We start from the raw sequence: 27,710 nt of genomic DNA on the forward strand, positions 1-27,710 counted from the left end.
TTCATCTCTTGGAACAAAAAGTACACTGGAAGTTTAATTCTACTTTTGGAAATTTGACAGTTTCTTGGAAACTTAACAAAACCCTCATGGGTCATGCCAGATAAGCTTAAAACCACAATTGGTTCCTCAGATTCTTTAGATTTCTGAAGGAAAATTAAACATACACATAAATTAAACTCAATGGAGTGTGCAAGTCAGTATGAGAATTAACAAGAGAATCTGTCATTTACACACCCACATGGCCAGTCCATCAGATATTTAAGAACGCGAGTTTTCTTTTGACCTAGTTTCTAGGAATACTTAAGTATTCCATGCGCATGAAATTCCAATATCCTTTACAGGAAACAGGACAAGAGGCAAGTTAATTTTAGCTGAGTTGAACTTACAGTTAGAAATGATTAGCCACTTTCTGAGCATTGGATAAGAAACTGAATTCCAGGTGTACAGGGGAATTTTTATAATACTGTACGTAAGTTTTAAGCTACATATAAGAACAGATTTAAGAGCATAAGGCTGAAAGTATAAGACTGGGGGATCCAGTCTTCTCTAATTTTCATGTAATTTTTAGTTGTGGAAATATTAAAAGAAAAATGTTCATCACTTTAAGACTGAGTTAATGCTGATCAATATAGATACTTATTTTTACAGCTAGTTTACTTCCTTTCTTCTGCTTTAGTTACAACTAATGCGTTTTGCTTCTATTGACCATAAAGTACTTTTTATTTAACTGTTGAAAGTGAGTTTGTTGAGGATTAGACCAGGTAAGAGAAAGGATGTTGGTAGGGAAGTCGAAGTCAATGGTCACCATGGCAGGTGTGATGTCCTCCCCTGTTACGGAAGTTGGTCTGGTAGTCATTCTAGATCACCAATGTCATCAAGTGGCATATTTATTCTTGGTTTGGACACAGTTGCATCTGTTGCTGAAGTGCGGACCTAGCAAAAAAAAGTCATCCACAACTTTGCAACCTCCCAATTGGATTACTGTAATTAAAAAATACAGCATATAATGCAGCTGCTAACTTTGTACTGACAGTTTCTAATGCACCTATTTCTAGTGGACATAAACTTGGAAGTGTTGTTAATTAAAGTAGCTACTAGAGGGCCCAACCAACTTGTGGCCCCATTGTGCTAGGCACTGTACAAACAGATAGGAAAAAAAAAAAAAAAAGACAGGTTGAGAAGAGAAATTATCAAAGGTGAAATGATTTCGCCAAAGGTCACATCAGGTGAATGGCAAAGCGAGGGCTAGCACTCAGGCCTGCAGCTCTGTGCCTTATCCACTAGGTGAGACTCTCCCTCAAGGCAATGGAGAAACTAGTCTTGTTCAAGCAGAGCTTAAACAAGTCTTTAGTAATCAGAACTTCATAAGGAGATGATACAGGTTTATCATATTTCATACATTCATGACCTTTATCTTAGCCCTGGTCTAAACTATGGGGTTAGGTCGAATTTAGCCGTGTTAGCTTGATTTTAACGTGAATGCGTCTACACAACCAACCCTGTTCCGTCAACCTAAAGGGCTCTTAAAATCGACTTCTGTACTCCTCCCTGGCGAGGGGAGTAGCGCTAAAAATCAACCTTGCTGGGTCCAATTTGTGGTAGCGCAGACGCACTTTGATGGTATTGGCCTCCAGGAGCCATCCCAGAGTGCTCCAATGTGACTGCTCTGGACAGCACTTTGAACTCCGATGCACTAGCCAGGTACACAGGAAAAGCCCCAGGAAATTTTGAATTTCATTTCCTGTTTGGACAGTGTGGCGAGCTCAGCAGCACAGGTGACCATGCAGTCCCCCCCAGAATCACAAACGAGCTCCAGCATGGACCAAAAGGGAGACACTGGATCTGATTGCTGTATGGGGAGAAAAATCCGTGCAGGCCCATCAAAAAGAAGAAGAAATGCTAATATATATGTCAAAATCGTACAGGGCATGGTTGAGAGAGGCTATAACAGGGACACACAGCAGTGCCGCATGAAAGTGAAGCCTACCAAAAGGCAAAGGAGGCAAACGGTCGCTCCGGGTCAGAGCCCCATACATGCTGCTTCTATGATCAGCTGCATGGCGTTCTGGGAGGACCCTACAACTGTCTGTGGACACCTGCTAGGGGGGAGTCTTACGCAACAGGGAGGAGGATTTTGTAGATGAGGAAGAGGAGGAGAATGCACAGCAGGCAAGCGGTGAATCCATTCTCCTCGGCAGCCAGGACCTTTTTATCAGCCTGGAGCCAATATCCTCCCAAGCTGGGATCCCCGACCCTGAAGCCAGAGAAGGCAGTTCTGGTGAGTGCACATTTGTAACTACAGTACAGGGTTTAAAAGCAATAGTGTTTAATGTTTGATTTGTCCTGAAAAATTGGGATGTATTCGCGGCCAATACAGCTACTGGAAAAGTCTGTTAATGTGTCTGGGGATGGAGCGGGAATCCGCCAGGGACAAATCCTCTCATGGAGGTACTCTGAAAGCCTTTGCAGAAAGTTTCTGGGGAAGGCTGCCTTATTTCGTCCTCCATGGTAGGACACTTGACCACGCCAAGCCAATAGCAAGTAGTCTGGAATCATTGCAGCACAAAGCATGGCAGTGAATGGTCCTGGGTTTTGGTTGCGTTCAAGCAACATTCGGTCTTTATTTTTCAGGGTTAGCCTCAGGAGAGCGATATCACACATGGTCACCTGGTTGAAATAGGGAAATTTTCGTAAGGAAACAGTAAAAGGACCCCATTCATGCTGGGTTGTTTGTGCTTGGCAAAAAGGGATCATCGTGGAGAATAGCCATGTGGCATGGGGAGGGGAGGTGTGTGCTGCACATCCACCCAAAAACCACAGCCCCTCCTTTTAAATGTGAAACCCAACCGGTATTGCTTGCTATGGGAAAGGATGGTGCTGTAGTTTGAAATCATTCCCACATGTTATGAAGGCGTAAGAAGCTAACCCCACGTACCAAAAGGCTTACCATGGCTGCCTGGAAACCGAATTCTGTTGTCCAGCCATTTGTGATGTCTCACCATACCGGCAGGTGCTCAATATAAAAGGCAAAATGCGACCTTGTACTGAAAGCACATGTGCTGTCTTCCATGAATTGCTTGATTCACTGTGAAAGAGTCTCCCTTTTGTTCTTGGAAATGTATCATCTTAAATTTTACTCTCCCTTTTTATCTCCCCCCAGGTGCAAATGTTTCTATGCCTCCCCTATCATCTCTGTCTGAGGTTATTGCAGTTTAGAAGGCGAAAAAAAACGCACTCAGTGACATGTTTTCCAAGTTCATGCAGTCCTCCTGCACTGATAGGACACAGCTTAATGCATGGAGGCATTCAGTAGCTGAGGCCAGGAAAGCATTAAGTGAGCGCGAAGAGCAGAGGCAGGAGGTGATGCTGAGGCTAATGGGGGAGCAAACGGACATGATGAAGCATCTGTTGGAGCTGTAGGAAAGCCAACAAAAGCACAGACCCCCGCTCCATCCATTGTATAACCACCTGCCCTCCTCCCCAAATTCCATATCCTCTTCACCCAGACGCCCAAGAACACGGGCGGGGAGGCTCCAGGCACCCAGCCATTCCACTCCAGAGGATGACCCAAGCAACAGAACGCTGTTATTCAAACAGTTTTGATTTGTAGTGTGGCTACAATAAGCAACGTGGCCTTGTCCTTCCTTTCTCCTGCACCCCACCCCACCCGGGCTACCTTGTCAGTTATCTCACTTAGTTTTTTTGTTTGCCTTTTTTTTTTTTAAGAAAAAGAATGTGCATGGTTTCAAAACAATAGTTACTTTATTTCCTCTGCCAGCTGTGATCGAAGGGAGGATGGTGATTGGCTTACAAGGAATTAAAATCAATAAAGGGAGCGGGTTTGCAGCAAGGAGAAACACACACAACTGTCACACTGTAACTTGGCCAGTCATGAAACTGGTTTTCAAAACCTCTCTGATGTACAGCACGCCTAGCTGTGCTCTTCCAATTGCCCTGGTGTCTGGCTGCTCAAAATCAGCTGCCAGGCAATTTGCCTCAACCTCCCACCCCACCATAAGCACCTCCCCCTTACTCTCACAGATATTATGGAGCACACAGCAAGCAGCAACAACAATGGGAATGTTGGTTGCACTGAGGTCTAACCTAGTCAGCAAACAGCACCAACGAGCTTTTAAACATTCAGAGGCACATTCTACCATTCTGCACTTGCTCAGCTTATTGTTGAACTGCTCCTGACTACTGTCCAGGCTGCCTGTGTACGGCTTCATGAGCCATGGGAGCAAAGGGTAGGCTGGGTCCCCAAGGATAACTATTGACATTTCAACATCCCTAATGGTAATTTTCTGGTCTGGGAAGCAAGTCCCTTCTTGCAACTGCTCGAACAGCCCAGAGTTCCTAAAAATGCGAGTGTCATGCACCTTTCCCGGCCATCCCATGATGAAACGTCCCTTGTGATCCACCAGTGCTTGCAGCACCATTGAGAAGTACCCCTTGCGGTTTACATATTGGTTGACAAGGTGGTCCAGTGCCAAGATAGGAATATGCGTTCTGACTATTGTCCCACCAGAGTTAGGGAACCCCATTGCAGCAAAGCCATCCATTATGACCTGCACATTTCCCAGAGTCACTACCCTTGATAGCAGAATGTCAGTGATTGCACTGGCTACTTGGATCACTGCAGTCCCCCCAGTAGACTTGCCCACTCCAAATTGATTCCCGACTGACCGGTAGCAGTCAGGTGTTGCAAGCTTCCACAGGGCTATCGTCACTCGCTTCTCAACTGTCAGGGCAGCTCTCATCTTGGTATTCCTGTGCTTCAGGGCAGGGGAAAGCAACTCCCAAAATTCAAGGAAAGTGGCCTTATGCATGTGAAAGTTTCGCAGCCCCTTTGAATCATCCCATACCTGCAACACTATGCGGTCCCACCAGTCTGTGCTTGTTTGCTGGGCCCAGAATCGGCGTTCTGCTGTATCAACCAGCCCCACTGCCATCATGATGTCCCAGTTGCCACAGCCCATGCTTTCAGGAACATCTGTCCATGTCCTCATCACAATTGTCCTTGTGCTGGGGTCTCTTAGCTCACTTCTGAACATACGCCAGGATAACGTGCAAAGTGTTCACTGCTGTTGGGAGCATTGTAGTGAGCTGAGCGGGCTCCATGCTTGCCGTGGTATGGCGTCTGCATGGGTAACCCAGGAAAAAAGGCGCAAAACGATTGTCTGCCGTTGCTTTCACGCAGGGAGGGGTGACTGACGACATGTACCCAAAACCACCCTCGACAATGTTTTTGCCCCATCAGGCATTGGGAGGTTAACCCAGAATTCCAATGGGCAGCGGTGACTGAGAACTCTGGGATAGCTTCCCACAGTGCACTGCTCTGTGAGTCGATGCTAGCCACGGTAGTGAGGACGCACTCCACCGACTTAATGAGCTTAGTGGGGACATACACAATCAACTGTATAAAATAGATTTCTAAAAATCAACTTCTATAAAATAGACCTAATTTCGTAGTGTAGACATACCCTTAGTTTTAAAAAGCTACAGTTCACTAACTCCAAAAGAAGCTACCTTTAGAGAAATAAGTTAGATACTGTGGGAAATATCATGCACTAATTAGTGCATGAATATTGGAATATGGGCCCCCCTGGCCCAGACTGGTGTAGGTAAGAGGATTCTGAGCATTTTAGCAGCTCATCTTTTCACTTGTGAGAAGCAGTGTATTTCCACCATTGCAGTACTGCATGCCTGACGAGTCATTTAACAAGCACATATTCCAAATTAGAAGTTCCTGTAAACACTCACTGTCCCATTATACACATAACCACAGATATTAACCCACCAATTTATCACAAATACTATACATGTGCGTAACTATTTTACAAAATTACCAACTAATCAATATAAATTTTGAAACACTCCCCCAATAGGATTAACATACTTTTAAAGAGTGATGATTTAATATTCATAACAGCTGGCAGTCTGCCAGCTATCTCAGCTCATATTCACTATTTAGATATAGCGCAGATATAGCATGAAAGTTTCTCTACACTGCCCTACAAATGTACAAACATTCTGTTTTGCAGGAGCTACATTTAGTGAGATGTTTGAATGGGCATGAGGCAAAACTGTTCTTAGCACTGACTGATACCCTTATGGGTAGTTTCAATTGACACACCAACTGGTTGGCCAGTTTTCATAATTCTGTCTATTCTAAAAGGTGCAAGAGTTATTGCACATACATCCTAACTCAGCTGTTGTTATTTACAATTGAAACTGTAGTTCAACTCTGCATAAATCAATTTGAAAAAGCTCTTTAAAGATCAGATTAGCAGAAACTGAGAAAACTAACGAAGAAAGAGCATGAACTATAGATACTGAGAAACTGCAAGGTGAGCAAAACTTAAGCGTTAATTTAAACAATAATTTCACGCCATCGATCCCAACTACAGAAGAAACTGGTTGCACAATACACTCAAGGCAACGAGCAAACAAAGAAAAAAAGACAAAAACTGAAATAAAATGGTGGCACTACTAAGCCATATGGTAAATATCACCACTCACTCCACAATCCCTTTCCTCATCCTTCATCTCTGCATTGTCTAGGGAAGCTTCAAGTCGCTCAGGGCTGAGACCTTGTCATTCTGTCTGTAAGTTGCCTAGACACGGATGTCATATAAATAATACAGAAATGTCTGATGTTCCTATACTCTTATCTAATGTTTTGTTTTAGAAACTACAGAACTCATGCAAGTAGTTTTACATCAAACTACATATAAAAAGTTACCAAAGTGTTTGAAAGTTATGTTTCAGATGAATAAGCATGAATAACTACTGTACTAATGGCAAACCAACCAAACCAACCCCTTTCCTTTTCATTTAAATCTTTATCTCCTGGACCATAAAACTGTATGATCAATGTGTGGGAAATTCTAGAAGAAATTCTCTCTACCAGCTCAACTGAAAGATTTATTTTGGGAAAATACCCTTAAGGTTAAGAATTGTAGAGTGTGTGCTTGCAATTGTAAACATTGTGGTAAAATGACTTTCCTCCAAAGTAAAGTTTCAGTTGCCAGATAATAAAGCTAAATTACTTTTCAGATTCACTAAGTACATAAAAAATATTGCTGTTCAGTATGAGCACTGCTGAGTGAGATTGTAGCTACACTATAGGCCTGCATAGAATTTGAGGTTTAAATTTTAAAAGACAGTCTAGCCAGCCAACAGGTTGTGAAGAAAAGTGTGAAAATAGCAGTTTTAGAAGGTTAGCACTTGCATCCATTTTCAATAGTGAAAAGAGATATTGAACAACTCATAATTTGCAGGTAGGTTAAATGTGAATATATCCAATGAAATAGGGATGAGGTTAATTTAAAAATAAAAATAGCTATGCAGAACTTTTGATATAATGCACTTGCCTACAGGTTTTACCAATAGTATTTTGCAACGATCTGAAGAAAAAGGAAGCCAGTGAATATTATTCTCTCCCCCATGTAAGTCATGCAATGTTTGTGAGCTGAGAGGAAAGTTACATCCTGTACAAATACTGGTCTGACAAACGTTTCCAAGTGTTTCAATTTAGAGGAAGGAGGGCAGAGTTGGATTTGCCTTCAAGTCTAGACAGCAACTCCTCTTGAATTATGGAAAAGAGCATGTGTTAAGACAGTACCTATTTCACAGTGTGCAATAATGCAAGTAGCCATAATTTTGTAAAAGCTAAAATATCCATGTTTTACAAAGTTTGTTTCAGACTTTGAAAGATTTTGGATTGTGTGGAGACTTGACTGGTCTATTTGATACAGATCCTTCTCTTTTCAGGTGAATGGTCTGAATCTGAGCTACGTCCATAATGACCTAAATTAATAACCATTTGATGGCCTATGTGAAATGTGGTGGTAGTTTTTTTTGACACCCATATAATGAGCTTGCTAAGGAAATTTAATACATCAGAAAGGTGCCCATTTTTACATTTCTAATTGATAGGAGTTAAAATTCTTCTTATGTTCTTAATTAAAAGTTAGTTTAATTATCTGTTACAATGCTAAGGATATTACAAACTGGAAAAGAGCCCAAACCATTGACAACAAAAGGCTTACTTTACTCCTGAAAAACAAGTTAACCTTTGTGTGAAGCACATCAGCAATATTATAAAACAAACAGATCCTTCTTAATACAAGAAAACAACGTACACAGAACAAACTGCAGCCAATGGCAAAGGGAGGAGGTACATTCTAGATGTGGTCCACACTAAGTGAGTTTGTAATTCCCTGATCTAAGTAAGTGTGTTGTGTTTTTCAGAGCACCACTATTCCTATTAACATGAATAGAAGCTGTGGGTGCTTAGCACCTCTGAAAAATCAAGGAACTTATCTAGGTGTCCAAATATGGATTTAGAGTTGGGATTTTCACCTAAGTGACTTAGAAGCACCAATCTCATTCACTTCCAAGAGCATTTGTGATCTTAAGTCACGTGGGTGTCTAAAGTAGATTTTTCAAAAGCACTGAAGCTTGAAAACAGCTGTTTAAGTCTTAACTGGCCTTGGAGTTTTGCCAGAATTACATTCCAAACTCTTAAGAGGCAAATTTCATGCTGAATCTGGCCTTAAGTTTTGATTATAACACTATCTTTGACCTCATGCTGCGTTGCCAAGGAGGTTGCACAAGATATGAGTCAGCAAAGGATTTGGCTAGAGGTTGGCAAAGCATCAGACTCTCTTTACATCAATCAAAAGACCCAAGCTATGGACTTAACTTTTTGTAGACTGCCAGTCAAATGAATGGTTGTGGGGGGCATGCAGTCTGAAAAAACACTAGTGTTCTAATTGGAAATTTAAAAAAAAAAGTAATTACAAACCTGAATAAAGTTATAAAGTTAGTTTATATTACTGGTATTGCTTGTTTTAACAAAAACATTGCCCAAAAGATACATATTTTATGAACAAACCGTACTTTATCATCAACCCTTTGAGATCTTGATCTTCACCTTCCTGTAATTCATATTTGCTGGTCAAAGATAGTGAAATCTCTGTCTTTGCAAGCTGACTCAATGTGTTTTCCTTGTTAGGATCACTGGGATCAACAGCTCCTTCCCCTGTAGGAAAAAATATGGCTCTTACTCTGTCAGTTCACTGATGTGCGACAAGAACTGGTGCATGAACCAGAATACTGGAAAACATGTAAAAGGAAACAGAAAACTACTCAAAGATCTATCAACATGTACTATATCTAGACAAATAACTGTTTAATTCAAAATTTTTCTTCAGCCATAAAACAAATCAATACCTTCCCTCTATTTAGAAACAGGAAAATTGTAGTATTTTGTATTTTCTGAAAATGTCCAATAGAAGTTACCTATTTATACATCTAGGCAAAGATTTTTGAAATACTCAAACTTGAGATTTTTGCCACATTAAATCGGATTTTTCTTTCAAGACAGTTATCCAGACAGGGCTCAAATGTGTGTTTCTTTCCCAAAAGTTGTGCAGTTATTTAACTACCATAGTCAGGAAAAAAACCAAAATAATAAAAATAGACCTGGGGTAGGGTAATCCTTACTGATAGCGTTCTTATTATTAACGTGTTTCTGAGGCACCCAAAACATGCTAGACATTTTCTAAACAAAGAAGGTGTGATCCCTGCACTAATATTAATAGTTCTATTCATCTTCTTCTAGCCTTAGTCCCATCTATGTTGGGTCAGCTCTTTGTGTCCTTCTCCATTCCAGTCTGCCTTGAGGCAGTTCCTTGGAAACTCCACAGCTGATCAAATCCTTTTTTATATAGCATCCATCCATCTAGCATCCCAACCCTTTTCTTATTCTCCATTTTTAAGTTGAGTACCCTGTTTCCTGTATATTCTTCTAATCTTCTTTTCATGTGATCAAACCATCTAAGCCTGGATTCTCTCAGCTTTCTTATAATTGGTCTCACCTTCACACTTCCCCTAATGTGTGTGTTCTGATGGTCCATCCTTGTAACAATTTTAACATTTTAATTTCCATTGTATTAAGGATTTGCTCCAATCTCTTCTTTGGTGCTGAGCATTCAGAGCTATACAAAAAGCACATGTCTAATAATTATTGTATAGATCTTTGCCTATCAAATAGAAAAGTTTCTCCTAACTCCTACTGCAAATTACTTCACTCACTTCTCTCCTTTTAGTCCATGACATTTCTATTCTGCTTGTAAGTTTGTCATTGAGTTCATCATTACCCTGTACTATTGAACCTAGGAACTTGAACTTCTGTATCTTTGCTAGTGGCTGTCCCCTGAGACTTAGAGTCTTGTTGCCTTCCTGAAAGTTATTGAATCTACAGACTTTCTGCCGATTTCTGTGCCATTTCTTTCAAGTATGCACTTCCATCTCACTCAATTTTCCCCTTCCTCTCTGCTTGCTCTACAAGCATGTCATCTACAAAAAGCATGCATCAGCATGCCACACAATGTTTTCTGTAACCGCATCAAGCGCTATGGTGAACAAAATGAGGCTTGGTGCAGAGCCTTAATGCACTCCGACTCTTAACAGAAACGGTTCAATTACTTGACGTGACTTTTTAACTGGGGTAGCAGCACCCTCATACATGTCCTGGATGAGTGATAGCTTTAAGAGGATGAAACAGATATCTGAAAACTATATGACTTTTTTCGAAACATGCTCTTAAGCCTTCTCAAGACCTCTTTTCTCTTTATTTTTCCACAAGCAATCATAATGTAAAGATCGCATCCATCATTGATTTTTCTGGCACAAATCCAAAATCATTGTTACTGACCTTTACTTCTTTTCATAGCCTCTTATCAATAATCAGACTGAATTTGCTTTTAGAAAATTTTCCAGTGATGTGATACACTATTTTATAGAGGACTACTTCTCAAAATTAAAGTCTGTCTACTTTTATGGAAATGTGGTTTGCACAGCCCCTTCCAAACATTCACTCAGGTTATTTAAATATGTGATAATACTCTATTTAATTCCAGAGAGCTAGATGTTTCTGCTGAAATTTTTGATGTTGGGGAGTTAAATGATATCATTACGCTCCAGAATAATAACCCATTGTGAGTAGTTCACACCTCTCAGAGCTACTGTGGACTCTGGGAAGACAGTTCTCCTTTGATTCTCATTTTAGAATATATCTTTTCAGTTATAACAGCTGCAAAAATCATTTTAGGAAAAGTCTTAAATTCTGCAGACACTGAAGAGGCCAAACAAAGTACTCCCATATACCAGTTTAGGGCCAGTCCCTGGATTACTGTAACCAACCGACCAAAGGGGGGTGGGGAAGCGCACGCGCGCGCGGGAGAGAACACTTACCAAGGAAAGACTCTACATCAGGAACAGCCCCTAACCCCTCCAGCAATTCATTCAGTAAGTCATTCTGCTCAGGAGCAATGGCATCCTGGTGTTCTAATAGCAGCTATAAACAAGTGCAAACAGATTATCCGTGAAACCACTGAAAACACTCCATTTCTCCAAATGGTGCTATATACTCACAAATAGAATGCTCAAAATAAAGTCTTCAGAGCCACAGTGGGCTTACAACATGAATAAGGATTATGGAGGACAGAAGGAAAAAGTTCTTGCTTACAGGCTGTGGTTTCAAGACTGATAGTTCTATTGCCCAGTCTGTTGGCTGGCTCACCCTTGGATCAACATTAGAATGCCAGCAAATATACACAAACCGAAGCGAGTGAGTCCTCAAAATATTAACACACATGGGGAAAAGCTCCAATTTAGCAGCTGCTTAAACAATTAACAAAACATCACCGCTAAACAGACTCAAAGTTGGCACTTCACTTGACAGTCTCATCATATGCTGAAGTGCTTTGTTGGATCAGGACCTTAATAGGCAAGGGCACTGAATGGTCTTCATAATAATGACCCCATCAGGGCATGGTTAAGGCACACCATGCTATGCAGAATGAGGAGGCTCACGCTGCCGATGCTTATTGCTGTACTTTTTTTAAATACAGGATTTCTGACTCCTGTGGTATCAATTTGGTACTTTTCAAATGGACTAAGTTCACTTTAAAAAAATCAGAAATTTAGGTTTATGCTCCTATTGTCGGAATCAGTGATTTTACTGGCACCAAGATAACAAAGTACAAACTTTATTCATAATACAACTTGTATTGCAGCTGTGCATGCCTCCAAGGAGGAATGGTTCTGCAGTCCATAAAAAGCCTCTGAGAACAAGCTTGTATATGCTGCACTATAAAAAAAGAAGTACGAATGGTATGGGTCTGAAGAATGAGTTTCCTGTAATTAGACTGCTCATTTCTGTACCCATCACTAGCATTTACTTCAGGAAGCAAGTGGCACTGTGCAGAGTTTGATAACAATTTGTGTTTGCTAACTCCCAAAGTCTGTTTTCCACATAAACAGGATTCTTACTATGGAAGTCTGTTTTAAGGTTATGGTGCCCATGGCCACCAGTTTAAACTGAATTTAAATACAAGTGGAGTAAAGCATATGCTATATTTATAAATTTCAGAACTCTGATACTTTATAGAGTGCAAAACCTATTCAAAATCAAAAGCTGTGTTGACTGAAATGTACCGGCAGCTAAAACACTTTGTATCTGGGAAATCAAAGGCACATTAAAGATTCTGGGGGAGACATTCAAAGATATAAATGATAGATTAGTGCATAACTAACATTTTGCTTTTGAAAATTTCACTCTGTCTCATCTACACGAGTGCCCTGACATTATATTTTATATAGTGTACACTGTAGATATACATGCACACATTGAAATTGCAAATTTAAGTCTTACAGAAATTTAGGATCTTTAGATATAAAGCTGCCTTGCTTCAAGTCTTAACTACTTCCTCCATACACATGTGAACTACATGAAATCTTGGAAGAACAGACTGTCCCCTTTGACTAGTGTTCTACCACATGACAAGTAATTACATCAAAAGTGTTCAGTTAATCCTGATGAAGTACAGAACACACTAAACCAGATTACACAAAAAGTGACAAATGAAAGGTTCCCCATAATCATTTGCACCATCTGAGATTAAGCCTCTAAGCCACAAACTTGACAACAGCATAGCAGGAGTTGAATATCATGCTGGACATCGTCAATTCAAGCTTGAAGTAGCAGTTGTCTTTAATCTAGCAAACACTGTTTCCTTAGCCATTAGTTCTTGCATGAGTAAGGCTGATTTTTAACTCACTGTCTTGGGAGTGAAGTATTCCATATTTTTAAAAATATCCATCATTTAACATTTCTGGGTTTTGCACATTAGTGGATGACTGCTAGTATACTAGCTGTGGAAGGACCATATGGTATACATCTAAATTATATCCTAGTGAATCACACTATAAACTGCAGTTTCTGCATTTCATCTGTTCCTTATCCAGAACCAACATACTTGCAGGATACCACTGCCGCCTAAATCACACTCTTACATCTGCTTCCAGCCAAACACGATGGCATGCCAAAGTCATAAAATGTACAAGATTTTACTTTATCTCAAAGTCACACTAACTCTTAAAAAACAAGAAGTCCCCTTTCTTACCAAGGGGAAGTTTGTAATTCAAATAAACTATAAATGGTTCATCACTACTATATGCCAATAAGAAGTTATGCAATTTTTTTCCCTTTTCAATTAAATGCTCTGAAAGAAAAATACTTGACATTTTATTGTCAGATTCTTCTTTTGGTTAGCACTGTGTTTCCAAACCGTTGTCTCTACCATTCTCATTGGGGCTAATGGGGTGAAAATGCAATTCTCTCCCGTGACATAAAGTACAAGTTACAATAAATGTTAAGAAAAGTTTGGTTCTAAGGTTATACACCTTTATATATATATATAATGCCCCATACACTTGGGCATTGAGATGATCTTCTACGGGGACAAGAGACTATCAGAAAGGAAGAGTAAAGGAATTCCTTCACGGCATTTTAGGAAAGCCAATACAGAACACCACAGTTATTCTGTGATTTTATGGAAAAATTACTCATCTCCCAAAAAGTGATTTGAGAAATTTCCCAAGAACAGATTAAACAGTAGTTGTTTAACAATTCCCCTTTGCTCAGTAGCTAAGTTTCTTTCCATTCACTTACTGAATGGGTATTGATGATTTCTTCAATGGAGATGTATATGACAGGTTTGCTGAGGGTTACCATATCAGAGTACTCATCAATATTGAATTTCTCCTCTGGCTCAGGAACATCACATGCTGTCTGAAAAAAATTCCTAAGAAAGTAGTAAGATGAGAAAGATAGGTTAAATAATTATACAATAAGAAAAACATGTTTTAGCTAACTGTAGTGAATTGGAATAAGCTTCTTGTTTGAAATGCAAGATAAAAACGGTTACTTGCTCGTAACTGTTGTTCTTCGAGATGTAGTGTAACAACAGTTACGAGAAAGTAAGTAACCTTTTCTTCTTCGAGTGCTTGTTCACGTCCATTCCACATTAGGTGAATTACAAGCTTACCTCTGGAGGAGGGTAGAAGTCACAGAACAACTGCTCGGAGGACGCTCTGCCAACTGTCGTGTCCTCTCTGGCCTGCTGGTTGACTGCATAGTGAGTCGTGAAGGTGTGCACTGAAGACCAGGTGGCTGCTCTGCAGATCTCTTGGATCGGGACCTGTGCCAGGAACGCTGTGGAAGTCGCCTGCGCCCTGGTCGACCGCTGGGGCCGGAACACCTGCGAGCTCATAGCATGCCTGGATGCAACTTGTAATACAAGACGAAATCTGCTGCGCCGACACTGGGAGGCCTTTTAACCTCTTGGCCACAGCCACAAACAGCTGCGCAGATTTGCGAAAGGGCTTGGTGCGCTCCAAATAGAACGCCAGCGCTCGACGCACATCCAAGGTGTGCAAGCTGCGGTGACTCAGGTCCATATGGTGTTTTGGGAAGAACACCAGCAGACAAATGTCCTGGCCTACATGGAATTGGGAGACCACCTTAGAGAGGAACTTGGGGTGCGGCCGGAGCTGCACCTTGTCATTGTGAAATACTGCGTATGGTGGCTCAGAGGTGAGGGCCCTCAGTTCGGACACCCTTGTGGCCGAGGTAATGGCAACCAGAAACACCATCTTCCAGGAAAGGTGGAGGAGAGAACAGGTAGCAAGGGGCTCAAAAGGGGGTCCCATGAGTTTAGAAAGGACCAGGTTAAGGTTCCATGGAGGGACTAGAGGCGGGACCCTTTAAGGAACTGCCCCACCATTGGGTGGGAAAACACTGAGCCCCCCGAGAACCCCGGATGGAAGGTGGAGATGGCCGCCAGGTGCACTCTGAATGAGGACGTGGCTAGCCCTTGCTGCTTGAGGTGCAGGAGGTACTCCAGAATGGCCTGCACCGGGGCCTGGTCCGGCTGCACCTGTCGGGGTTCACACCGACACGAGAACCTTTTCCACTTGGCCATATAGGCTGCCCTGGTAGAGGGCTTTCTACTGCCAAGCAGAATCTGCTGCACAGGAAGGGAGCACTGGCTCCACAGAGCCTCCATACCATCAGGGTGGAGAAGCTGCCCGCCATCCTGTGTAATGAGGTCCCAGTGTAGGGGCAGGACTACTGGGGCATCCACCGACAGCTCTAGAAGCAATGTATACCAGTGTTGGTGGGCCCACGCTGGGCCGATGAGGATCACTGCCACCCTGTCCCTGCGCACCTTGAGCGGGACCTTGTGCACCAAGGGGTTTGGGGGGGAAGGCATACATCAAGCCCCCTCTCCACTGGATCGCAAACACGTCTTCGACTGAGCCCGGGCTGCAGCCCTGGAATGAGCAGAACCGTGGGCACTGGGTGTTGGCCCTGGGGGCAAACAGATCTACCCGGGGAAATTCCCACCTGCGGAAGAGCGAAAGCACGACGTCCACCCTGAACGTCTACTCGTGCATGCGGTACGACCTGCTGAGGGAGTCCGCCAGCTCATTCTGCACCCCCAGAGATAGGATGCCTCGAGGTGAATCACATGGGCTATGCAAAGGTCCCAGAGTGGCAAGGAACAAGCCCCACCCTGCTTGTTTATATAAAACTTGGTGGTAGCATTGTCTGTCAGAACTGTCACGCTGTGACCACTCAGAGTGGCATAAAAGGTCTGGCAGGCAAGACAAACCACCCTGAGCTCCTTCATGTTGATATGGAGCGACCGCTCTGCCTCGGACCACAACCCCTGCATCATGAGGTCCCCCCAGGTGAGCCCCCCCATCCGTGGTCTGAGGCATCCGTCACCAGTGTCAGGTCCGGAAGTGGGGCGGCAAAGGGGATGCCTTCGCAAACCACAGGCTGGGACTGCCACCACAGCAGGGAGTCCAGCACATCCCTTGGGGCTGTCACTACCAAGTCCAGGGGGTCCCTTTCTGGGCGGTACACCCAAGCGAGCCACGCCTGTAGAGTCCTGAATCTCAGTCTGGCATGCCTGACCACGTGCATGCATGCTGCCATGTGGCCCAGCAGCTGCAGGCAGCACCTGACCGCTGCTGTTGGAAACTGGCGCAGGGAGGCCACTGCTTGCTGGATAGCCCGGAATCAGGATAACAGAAGGCTTGCCCTGGCCTGCACCGCGTCCAGGACTGCCCCATGAATTCCACTCTCTGCATGGGTACGAGCGTGGACTTGGGGATGTTGGCCAGGAGCCCCAGCTTGCGGAACAATCTCAGGGCCACCTCCACATGGCCCCACACCTCTGTCTCAGATCGGCCTGCCGGAGCCAGTCATCGAGATATGGGTACACCCGGATTCTCTGCCTACGTAAGAAGGCTGCCACCACCTCCATGCACTTTGTGAACACCCTTGGAGCCACAGCTAGACCGAACGGGAGGACCACAAACTGATAATGTTCTTGGCCCACGGTGAAGCGTAGGAACCGCCGATGTGCTGGGAAAATGCGTACTTTCATATTGCCATCCTTCATGTTGAGGGCGTCGTACCAGTCTCGCGGATCCACGGAAGGGATGATGGTGCCCAGAGAGACCATGCGGAACCAGGCCTTGACCAGGAATTTGTTGAGCCCACGCAGATCTAGGATTGGGCAAAGGCTCCCTTTGGCCTTGGGGATGAGGAAGTACTGGGAGTAGAACCCTTTCCCCCTTAGGCCGTAAGGCACCGCCTTTACCGCCTCCGCCCGTAGCAGTGAGCGGACTTCCTCTTTTAGGAGATGCTCATGAGAGGGGTCCCTGAAGAGGGATGGGGAAGGGGGGGAGGAGAGGAGGAGGGAGGTGAACTGCAGCGAGTACCCGTTCTGCACCGTGTGCAAGACACAACGGTCCGACGTAATGGTGGACCACGCACAGGAGAAACGGGACAGGCGGTTCAGGAAACAAAGGGACAGATCCAGTGACTGGTCTGGTATGGTGACCTCGAGCGCACCTTCAAAAATCTGGCTTAGTGCCCGGCTGGGGTTTGTGCTGGCCTTGGTTCTGGCCTGGCGCATTATTATTATTTTTGTTGTTGTGCCGTCACCTGTTATCCCTGCCTCGCCTACAGTAAGGCTCATGCCTATGGCGAGGCTGGTACTGGCGTTGAGGGGGAGGCTGCGGCTGAAAGGGCTTCCTCTGGGTCGCAGGGGTGTGCATAGTCCTTGAGGCTATACAACATCGCGTCTGTCTGATCCGAGAAGAGCCCAGAGCCTTCGAAGGGGAGGTCCTGGAGCATATTCTGGACCTCGGGGGGCAGGCCTGACTCCTGGAGCCACGCCGAGCGCCTCATGACCACTCCTGATGCGACTGTTCTAGCCGCCGCGTCTGCTGAATCCAACGAGGCCTGGAAGGAGGTCTTGGCTACTGCCTTGCCCTCGTCCACCAGGGCCGTGAACTCCTGTTGGGAACCTTGCGGGAGGTTGTCCTTAAACTTCCCCACCGCCGCCCAGGAGTTGAAATTGTGCCTGTTGAGGATGGCCTGCTGATTAGCAATCCTCAACTGAAGGCCCCCAGAGGAGTACACCTTTCTACCAAAAAGGTCCAGGCGTTTCACCTCCTTGGCCTTAGGGGCCAGGGCCTGCTGTCCATGGCACTCCCTTTCGTTCACCGCCGAAACCACTAGGGAGCATGGACTCGGGTGGCAGAATAGGAACTCGTAGCCCTTCGATGGGGCAAAGTATTTACGCTCCACTCCTTTAGCCATTGGAGCCCTGGAGGCCAGGGTCTGCCATATAGTCTTATAATTAGACTGACTGGTCTTAATGAGCAGGAGCGCTATTCTGGATGGCCCTTCGAGGCTCAAAATGTCCACCATGGGGTCCTCCTGCTCAACCGTCTCCTCGGCCTGCAACCCCAAATTTTGGGCAACTCTGCGCAGCAGTTCCTGGTGGGCTCTATGGTCTGTTGGCAGAGGGCTGGATACCTCTGTACCCACCACCACCTCATCGGGGGAAGACGAGGAGGTTAGCTGCTGCTCAACCCCCTCTAGTCGGTCCTCCTGCTCCCCATCTCCTGTGGCAGGGGCCTCCGGCTCAGGCCAGGGCGGAAGCCCATGGGACGGCACCGGGCTCTGTGCCGGACTTTCCGGTCTAATCTGGGGGGGGGATGCTGGAGGCCTGGATACTGTTGCCTCCGGCACAGTCTGGTGTCGGTGCGGGGACTGGGACCGCTAAACCGAGTAACTTACCCTGGATGGGGCCACTTGGCGCTCCTGATAGGCCCAGGGGGTCCAGAAGGCCCAATGGCCTGGCGGCCCCCATTGAGGTCACCAGCTCCCCTGAGGGTCCCTGCTGTCTGGGCCCCAGTGTGGGCAGCTATAGCGGCCAGAGCTGGCGCCGGTCTGCAGCGACGCCAATCGCGAAGGCCATGGCAGTGCCAACGATCTGCACCGGCGGGAGAATGAGTGGCTCCTGGCTGAGCGGGACTGGGAGTGGTACTGGAACCAGGACTGGGACCGGCGCTGGCATTCCCTGGACTGGGACCGTCCACGGGAGACCTCTGGCGAGGGCCGTCTCAACTCCTCCCGGTGCCGGAGAGCCATGTGACCTTCTTGGCGCTTCTTCGCGTTGACCCACTGCTGGTGCCGCAACCTCCTTCTGGGCCACTGGCAAGTGAGAGTCTGCGGAATCGGAGCTCGACCGGGACCAACTCCGGGAGCGGTGCCGGGACAGTGTCTTCGAGCGGCACATCATTGGTGGCTTACCCCTCGACGGCACCCGAGGCCAGGGTGCCAGAGAGTTCTCCCCATACGGGAGGGGGCTCGCCGCCGACAGCTCGATGAGGTCCACTGCGGCCTCAAAGGTGCCAGGCATAGAGGGCTGATCCGTTCGATGCCTTCGAGCCCATCGTCCGCACTGAGCTCACTTAGCTCTGGGCTCGGTGGGGCTTGTGCTGCTGGGACCACCCGTGTTAGTGCTGGTACCGCGGCCTTCCCGCTCTTGTTGGTGCTCGGTGCCTTGGGAGCCGCCAGCCTCCTGTGCAGAGAACGACCACACCTTCCTTTAGGCTGCGTCGGGGGCCGCACCGGGGAGGACTATTGGTGCCAGGGCCTAGCCTGGCACTCTGGGGCCAATAGTTTATGGTGCTTCACCGGTGCCGGGTCTCCCGACAGCTCCGGGGCACTACGCACTGAGGAAGCCTGAGCTGGTGTCAGGCACTCTGGGCCCAGCAGCTGCAATGGGGCCTCCATCAACAGTTGTTTTAGGTGAAAGTCTCTTTTTCCTTGTCCTTGGCTTGAACGCCTTGCAAATCCTACACCTTTCAGTTTGATGTCCGTCCCCCAGGCAACATAGACACGAGTTGTGGGGGTCACTAACTGGCATAGGTTTGCGGCACATGGCGCAAGCCTTGAAGCTGTGGGCCTGCGGCATGCCCCGCGGCCCGTGCTGGAGGCCTCCAAGCACCTAATCACTTAAGTGTTCACAATCTATATGTAAACGAACTGATAACAGCTACTCTAAGGCTAAGGGACTGCTCTTCTACAAGAGAGGTTGTTCCAATGCCGCCACGGATGGTAAGAACGAACTGGAGGGGGTCGGGCCGGTGGGAGTATATATGCGGGGCGCAGTGGCACCACTTGGGGGGCCCACTGGCCCAACAGGAGCTGCTAAGAGAAAAAGTTTCCAACCCTCATGCCCGCAGCGCGCGCACACCTAATGTGGAATGGACGTGAACAAGTACTCAAAGAAGAATATGAATATTTCTCTACAATCTATTAAATCTGCACAGGAATGCCAGGGAGCAAATCTTAAGCAGCATGTCACAATATAAATATGAGTGCTTACACATTACCTATCCCTAGAGAGAACAGCAGGTTTATTTATTCAAAATAAGATTTTTCCCTTTCAGCTACAAAGTTGTAAGCAAGAATTTGGCACCTTTTAGATGTTTGAGGGATCTAGTCCAGCATCTGGATTAAAAATAACCCTCCAGAAGATATAAAGGAAATATACTTTGCATAAATGGTTACCCTCATTGTATGAAAGCATCTCATAATATTGACGAAGTTTAGGAGCAGTAATTAAATCTCATACACACTAATACAAGTTGTCATAATACACGGTCTGAATGATACAGGGCAGTCAGATATCTCAATTTAAACACATTTAAAATCCTTGCATCACTCTACTGCAGTGTTTAACTGTTTGGTGCTCAGGAACACTGTGCAAAATATAAGGATATCTGGCAAGATTATGGGATTGTTACAGTGTAAGAATACTATGGGAAAATACACAAAAAGTGTTCACACGAAGTGTTACTATAACTATACCACTACCTATATCTAGACATAAGCCATCCGGTGTTTCAGAATCAGCAAACAGTTTCTCAGCATGTTTATGAATACTAAGGAAGGTCTAGCACAGATAATGGAAAGATATCTCATCTTACTTAGTAACAGAGCAGATTCTAACCCTCTCAGGTTAGCATCCTCCTCGGAGACGTATCACCAATTTTCATCAAAAAGTTAATTTAGTGAGATATGGGATTCTTTTTTTATAAAGATCAGAGCCAAATTAAACACAATGAGCAGGTCTTCCTCCTCTTTTCCTTTGTTATTAATAAAATGACTAAACTGCTTTAGTATCCTTGCTCATGTATGGCCTCTAAATGAAGGTGATAAGAGTAGTCCTCATTCCTGTCCTGTGAATATTTGGGAGTTCAGAAGATTTTCCCATTCAGCACTGTGATAAAACGGAGAACTTTTTTGAGGAAAAACCAGGATGGGCAGTAGAGACACCAATCAGGCCATGAGCAAGGATCAGGGCACTTATATGGGATGTGGGAAAACTGGATTCATGTTCATACTCTGTCCAATCTGGAGCAGGGACTTGAACCAGGGTCTCCCAAAACCCAGGTGAATGCCTTATACACTGGGCTATTGGTGGGTTTTCCCATAATGTATTTTCCCATAGTATTCTTACTCTATCTAATTGCACAAAATCTCTTTAATTTGTGCTGTAACCTAAAAATTCAATGAATAATTCTTTTCATATAGAAGAGACCTATCTAGAAGGATTAATGTACATTTAAAATGTTCTGCTGTCTCATGACAATTCCATGATCATAACCACTCAAAAAAGTTACAAGGTAAAGAACATACATTTCAAACAACTTCCTTGCAGCACAGAATGTCTGGATTTTCCCAAAACACTTTTCAGCAAAATATTTAAAGTGTCGTCATTTCCTACAATTGTTTCTCTCAGCTGAGATGGATAAGTGGGGGAAAAAAAAAAACAAAAACAAACAAACAAAAACCCAAAAAGCTACACAGCTCTTCCTGGCTGGAAAATACAGCTCTTTACAGAAGAGTAATCTCAGCCACCAGACTGAAAAACGATCAGTGGTTCTGCTTACTTAAAGCAAGCATTAGTGTGTGTTATACAATGAAATGCTCCATTAGACTCTTGTACTTCATTTTGCATTAAAAATTCCTATTAGGATGCCTGAATACTGCTGAGCAATACTAAAATTACTTGCTGAAAACAATAGTACTGAACTGGAAATATAGCACGTTATTTTCCCATTACAGAACAAGACAGAGCGATTGCTATATGAAGAATTATTCATTGAATTTTTAGGTTACACCATAGATTAAAGAGATTTTGTGCAATTATCGTCAGGTAAATAGAGTAGGTCTACCTCATCCAGCCCCAAACAAACAGTTTACATTAAATAAACATTTGCATGAGCTTTTCACACCTGAACTTCTGGTACGTCTGCAACAGATAAGTATTCATAGATGAAAGATGCGCACTCTCTCCTTCAAAGAGTTTGTTAGAAGCAGCATGCTGAAGGACTTTCGCCACACAACCTAAATTCCTCCTCTGGTCAGAGTGTATCTGGCCTCCAGCTGTCATGTCAATTATATCAAAACCATCAGGAGCAACAATGGCTGGGTTCATGTAGCGATAGTATAGGAGGTTTCCAACAATCTATAGGAGAAATATTTTGAGAATTTTCTCTTTCCTGTTGTACACTTTATTACAGTCATAGAAAGCCCACCAAAGACTATACATTTCCTGGTTTAGATTTTAAGAAATCATTAATTAAGAAGCGGTAGAGAGCAATCTGTGAAAACAAATTCTGACTGAAGTATTATCTAGTTAGCTAACTGGAAAAATCTAGTGATCCCACAGAGAAAAAAAAAGATGTTATTTAGTAATGGGCACTTAACACCAGGAGTATATTTATAACAACTGGTTTAGAAAAAAAAAAAAAAAAAAAATCACACTAAACAGGAAAAGAGTGCCCTAGATTTCTCATTTCATCAGAATTTTGGCCAGGTCTAATTTTTAAAAATCACTTATTTTAAAAAATGTTTAAATACCTGAAATTTTGGTTGCATATTATATATATATATATAGTTATAGTTATAATAAATTCTGTTCTCATTCAAATAAGATTTCCATTACTATCCTGTTTCAACCGAATCAGAAATACTGTGAGGATAGACATTTGTAAAATTTCTACTTCCTATCCTACCTAAAAGCAGGAAGTGCAGAGAGAGTAATTTTTTTTAAAGTAAGTTCACATATTATTTAACTTCAAAAACAAGAGGTTCCATTCCTTTAATCTTTATCCCAAACTTCTAGCCCATCCCAAATGTTTTAGTGAAGATTTTTTTTTTTTGTTAATAAAGTAGCCTATCTGATAATAAATTCTACTCTTATCATTTAGAACTGGGCAGGAAACAGTTTTCCTGTCCTGTGAATATTTGGGAGTTCAGAAGATTTTCCCATTCAGCACTGTGATAAAACTGAACTTTTCTGAGGAAAAACCAGAATGGGCAGTAGAGAGACCAACAAGGCCATAACCCAAGGATCAGGGCACTTATATGGGATGTGGAAAATCCAGATTCATGTTCATACTCTGCCCAGTATGGAGCAGGGACTTGAACCAGGGTCTCCCAAAACCCAGGTGAATGCCTTACACACTGGGCTATTGGTGGGTTTTCAGAAACTGCCTCTTCTATTATATTTGAGCTGACCCAAGAGCTGAACTCCTGTGGGTGAGGAGTGAAGGACTCTTGACCTCTGGTATTTACTTCCTTTGCTAGTTTGCCATAGCCCATGTCCGACCACTCAGTGAATTGTTTGGCTTTTGAATTTAAGGGTTTTCAAATGATGAGCTGTGCTGGTCAGCAGGCAGGGTAGAGGTACCTTGTGGTGGAATCAGTTCACTACCCATTTAGGGATAGTTGTCAGAGAAGTTTTACAATAATGTACATTTATAGTGATTCCCAGGCACTGTGGTGATGGGCACCAAAGAAATGATTGTAAACAGTGTTTATTGTAAACAATATTAACTGTATTGTTTATTATTACATAAAAGCAGAATAAACTTAGCTGAGGACATTTAAATTCTCAAAATGGCTCCAGACAAGAATTGTAACACAAAAATGTCGTCTTTTGAAGGATACTAGAAAAATCCTCAAAGTAATTCTGGATCCATTACAATTCAATTTTTTAAAATGCAACACGGATATTGGTAACTGTACTGAGATGCAAATATGTCTAATTAAAGCAAGATATAAGCCCTGTAGTTGTGCACACAGAATGACTTCACATTGCCTTCTGCAGAATACAATAGTTCTGACAGACAAAGGGAAGGGCACTGTGCCAGGAACATTCTGCATCACTTGACAACACACACGTCCAGTCTAGACAAATGTCACATTCCCACAACTTTTACAAGCACCTTAAACAAGTGTAGTGGATGGATTAACTCACCGTTTGCTCTTATACTCTGCCTAAGTGTATTTAAAGTATTAAAAAAAACCCACCACATTTGAAGCAATGTCTGTCAAGTGTTCTAATTTCACCTTAGCAGAGTTAAAATTGCAAAACCACATTCATTCTTCATGGAAGATCACTATTGAAGCAAAATCATGCAATCAAATATTTCTAGCTTCCTACGAAGTACCATTGAGCTGATTTTCAATGGTGCTGGCCCACTGACTTCTGTAAGTGCTACAGATGCTGGGCATTATTGACTATATTTTCTAAGTCAGACCATATTAACACATGGAATTCCTTTTATCTTCACCCCCAGAAGTTTCTGTAAATACAAGCTTATATGCAATAAATCATTTTCTGGCATAAGCAGAAAGAACAAGCTGCTGACAGATCATCCTCACAAATCTACCTTTAATAGTTCATCTTCTGTTGCATCTGGGAATTTCTCATGGAGCGAATTCTTCAGAACTTTGGCTATATATCTCATTCCATAACTACATATAGAACAGATGAAAAAGGAAAATAATGGAAAGACTTAGATGAAACAAACAAATCATTCCATTCAACCAAGATACTGCATTTTCACAGACTAAACACTTACCACACAAAACAAGATGATAATGGGAAAAACACAAGGATTTACATTACAGATGCTCACTAGGTTTTATATCATATTTGGAATACGTGATATGGAGCAATTGGTCCCCCTGTTGGAGAATTGCTATTATAGAGGCATGTACCACAGATCGTAATCTAAGGCAGTACAGATGACTGTTTATACTAAATCCTGCATCAAAATGTTATTATACAAATAAACTGAAGTTACCAGACTCATAATTTGGCACTTACGGCATCATACTGAGAGATGAGAATATGGACACAAGGACTTTATCAGTTACTGTTCTCAAGCTTTGAATGGACGACTCCAGTCTATTTATCACTTCCAGATGTTCTAATGCTTGTTCTGTTGTTACATCATATGGCAATTTACTGTAAACGCAAAGGAGGTATTTACCGGGCTAAAGTAAACTGTGTACTGTGACATTTCAAACACAATTCATTAAAAACTCCATTTATTTAATGCTATACAGTCTCAACTACTTATTTCATGTGTATTTCAGAGAACACATAAAATCAAGTGACTTAATACAACCAATTCCTCAAATGCATTTTTTTTAAAACAGAAACAAAAACCCCACCAATATTTCATTTTTTTAAAAAATGAAAACACACACCTCGGAAGTGATACGAACTGACCTCTTCCAGATACAAAGAGGAAAACATGTATAATTATTCTTGTGTAAGGGTTCTTATGTACTAGCTTATGTGCTGAGAGGAAGGATGGTCCAGAGGTTAGGGCATTAGCTTAGAAGCTGGGAGACCTGGTTCAGTTCCCTGCTCAATCACAGACTTCCCTTGTGACCTTGGGCAAGTCAGTCTCTTTGTGCCTCAGTTCCCCACATGTAAAATCCTGACAGGAGTGTTGTGAGGTGCTCATATATTAAGTGATAGGGTACTTAAGGTAGAGAAGTGTTATAAGCTAGTCCATCACTGGGGTTGCAATCCTTCAGTCAGAACTGCAAGCATTGGTTCTCTGTGCCATTGCAAAACTCCGTTGAAGTCTATGAGGCTCTAATGGTGCTGGAGTCCATGCTAGCAGATACGATCACAGGTTCTGGGCTTAAGTTTATAAGCTACTTCATGAAGGAATCTACTATGCTATAAAACAACAGTACTAAGAAGAATTACACCTCAGCAAAAAGACACATTAAGTCTTATTATATTACAGTGAACTAGAGTATCACAAGCATACACCCCAAATGCATCTTCATGGTTGCTTGTAGAAGAGAAGAAAAAGCTTCACGCAATGAGAAAAAGGATCTGGCATGAGGAATCACTCAAATATTAACAGAATGAAGATGAACTATTCTATTTTCTCACTTACCTGGCCTCTCCAGTCTGCATTTCCAACTGGTTTACCCATGCCTTGTACACTTCCACAGGGCTGGTGTTGATGAGGAGGGATTTGTCATCCATGATTTCCTTCACCACTGGGGCCAACAGCTGACGCAGTGTGTTCTGTCCACGAGCACCTCGATTAAAGCTGACAACCATCTTAATGACAGTAGGGTTTCCAGTGACTATATCCTGTATCTGGTCTACTTTGGAACTGCATTAAAAACAAAAAACAGTCCTTAACTGCCCTGTAACCAATTTTCAGGTTTTGGGTTTTTTTATATAAAAGTTTGAAAAGTTAGAAAAATTGCCAAGTTCCTAACTGGTTCTGTACCGATTAAAATCAATTTTTATATCAAAATAAAATCACATTTATAGATAAATCACTAATCCATGAACTGTAATGAAGATTAAAATGTAGAACCTACCACAGGATGAGCCTTCTGCTTATTACACACATTTACAAATTACATTTGTGAAGAAAAATAAAAGCTCTGAAACTCAACTGCATATTCAAGCAAAAAGTAGGAACAAAGAAGCCAAAATAGTTGTATTTTTAGTACATGTAAATATTTACCTCCAAGATTAAGTAAAAATCTAAGATTATGTAGACTTTGCTTTTCTACCAGACAGACAGCCTCCCTGAATCTAAGGTATAAAATATTTATAATCTTCTCAGTCAATTTATTATTAAGTCCCACTGATAGAAGACTAATTTCCCCACTAACAAATAAAAATATGATTTGACATCAAATGAGAAGCAAGCTTAAGAATGCAGTTCAAAGTCTAACAGATATCCTATCTTCAGAGGAATGAGGGGTTCTAGACAATGTACATACTTGATCTCCTCTTCTAGAGCAGTTTTAAAGAGCTTGAGAAGCAGGTATTCTTCTCGCTGATTGGAGGCATAGTTGTACAGAGTAAAAATGACTGTATCCATGAACTTTGTTGACTTGTTCTGAGGCATCTGGAAAATCAGCTTAGCCAGATACATGGGATTAGTCTAGGAAAGAAACATTATAGAGAGTGATTTATATATTGCTAAAATGATAAGTTTTCCCACTACCTGCACAAGCCATAAGGAGTCTGCTCACCTTTGAATGAATACATATAGCTTTCATTAACACTAATGAAAGTTATGTTTGCATGGTTAAGGCTATACCTTCTCAGAGCGGTTACTATTAAAAGATTCACAATTATGCTTTTGGCCTAATTTTAATGCACTTTTCACTATCCTGAGCATTAGGCTATTGTAACACTAAACCTGGGGAATACTGCGAATGCCGCAGCAGTAGTTACTTGCAAACGACAATTGTAAGTATTTTAATGGCAACCTCCCTAAGTTCTGTACTCTATGCACTACCTTCACAAATGGAAAGCCAAGTGAAGCCAGTACTAAATATTTATCACTTGTCCTTATTAGGATACAAGTTTAAAAATAAAAAAAGCATATAACCTACCTGAAATATACGTTTACAGTAGGACCTCAGAGTTACAAACACCTCGGGAATGGAAGTTGCTCGTAACTCTGAAATGTTCGTAACTTTAAACAAAACATTGCGGTTGTTCTTTCAAAAGTTTACAACTGAACATTGGCTTAATATAGCTTTGAAACTTTACTATGCAGAAGAAAAATGCTGCTTTCCCTTTTTTTTTTTAGTAGTTCACATTTAACACAGTATCGTA

General features: G+C 42.9%; 1 protein-coding gene across 3 annotated transcripts in view; it reads right to left on the bottom strand.

The window, feature by feature from the left end:
- IQGAP2 (IQ motif containing GTPase activating protein 2) overlaps nucleotides 1–27,710 on the bottom strand; it is a 233,134-nt gene that overhangs the window by 17,263 nt on the left and 188,161 nt on the right. For all 3 annotated transcript variants that reach the window (XM_038401257.2, XM_038401260.2, XM_043515279.1), the window contains 8 exons: nucleotides 26,864–27,027; nucleotides 26,014–26,238; nucleotides 24,918–25,058; nucleotides 24,478–24,562; nucleotides 22,033–22,265; nucleotides 14,027–14,159; nucleotides 11,266–11,368; nucleotides 8,908–9,049 (listed from right to left, as the gene is read on the bottom strand). In XM_038401257.2, the coding sequence (XP_038257185.1) occupies nucleotides 8,908–9,049; nucleotides 11,266–11,368; nucleotides 14,027–14,159; nucleotides 22,033–22,265; nucleotides 24,478–24,562; nucleotides 24,918–25,058; nucleotides 26,014–26,238; nucleotides 26,864–27,027 (1,226 nt within the window). The remainder of the gene's footprint in view (nucleotides 1–8,907; nucleotides 9,050–11,265; nucleotides 11,369–14,026; nucleotides 14,160–22,032; nucleotides 22,266–24,477; nucleotides 24,563–24,917; nucleotides 25,059–26,013; nucleotides 26,239–26,863; nucleotides 27,028–27,710) is intronic.

Source organism: Dermochelys coriacea, chromosome 5 (genome assembly GCF_009764565.3).
Source record: "Dermochelys coriacea isolate rDerCor1 chromosome 5, rDerCor1.pri.v4, whole genome shotgun sequence".
NCBI classification, from domain to species: domain Eukaryota; kingdom Metazoa; phylum Chordata; order Testudines; family Dermochelyidae; genus Dermochelys; species Dermochelys coriacea.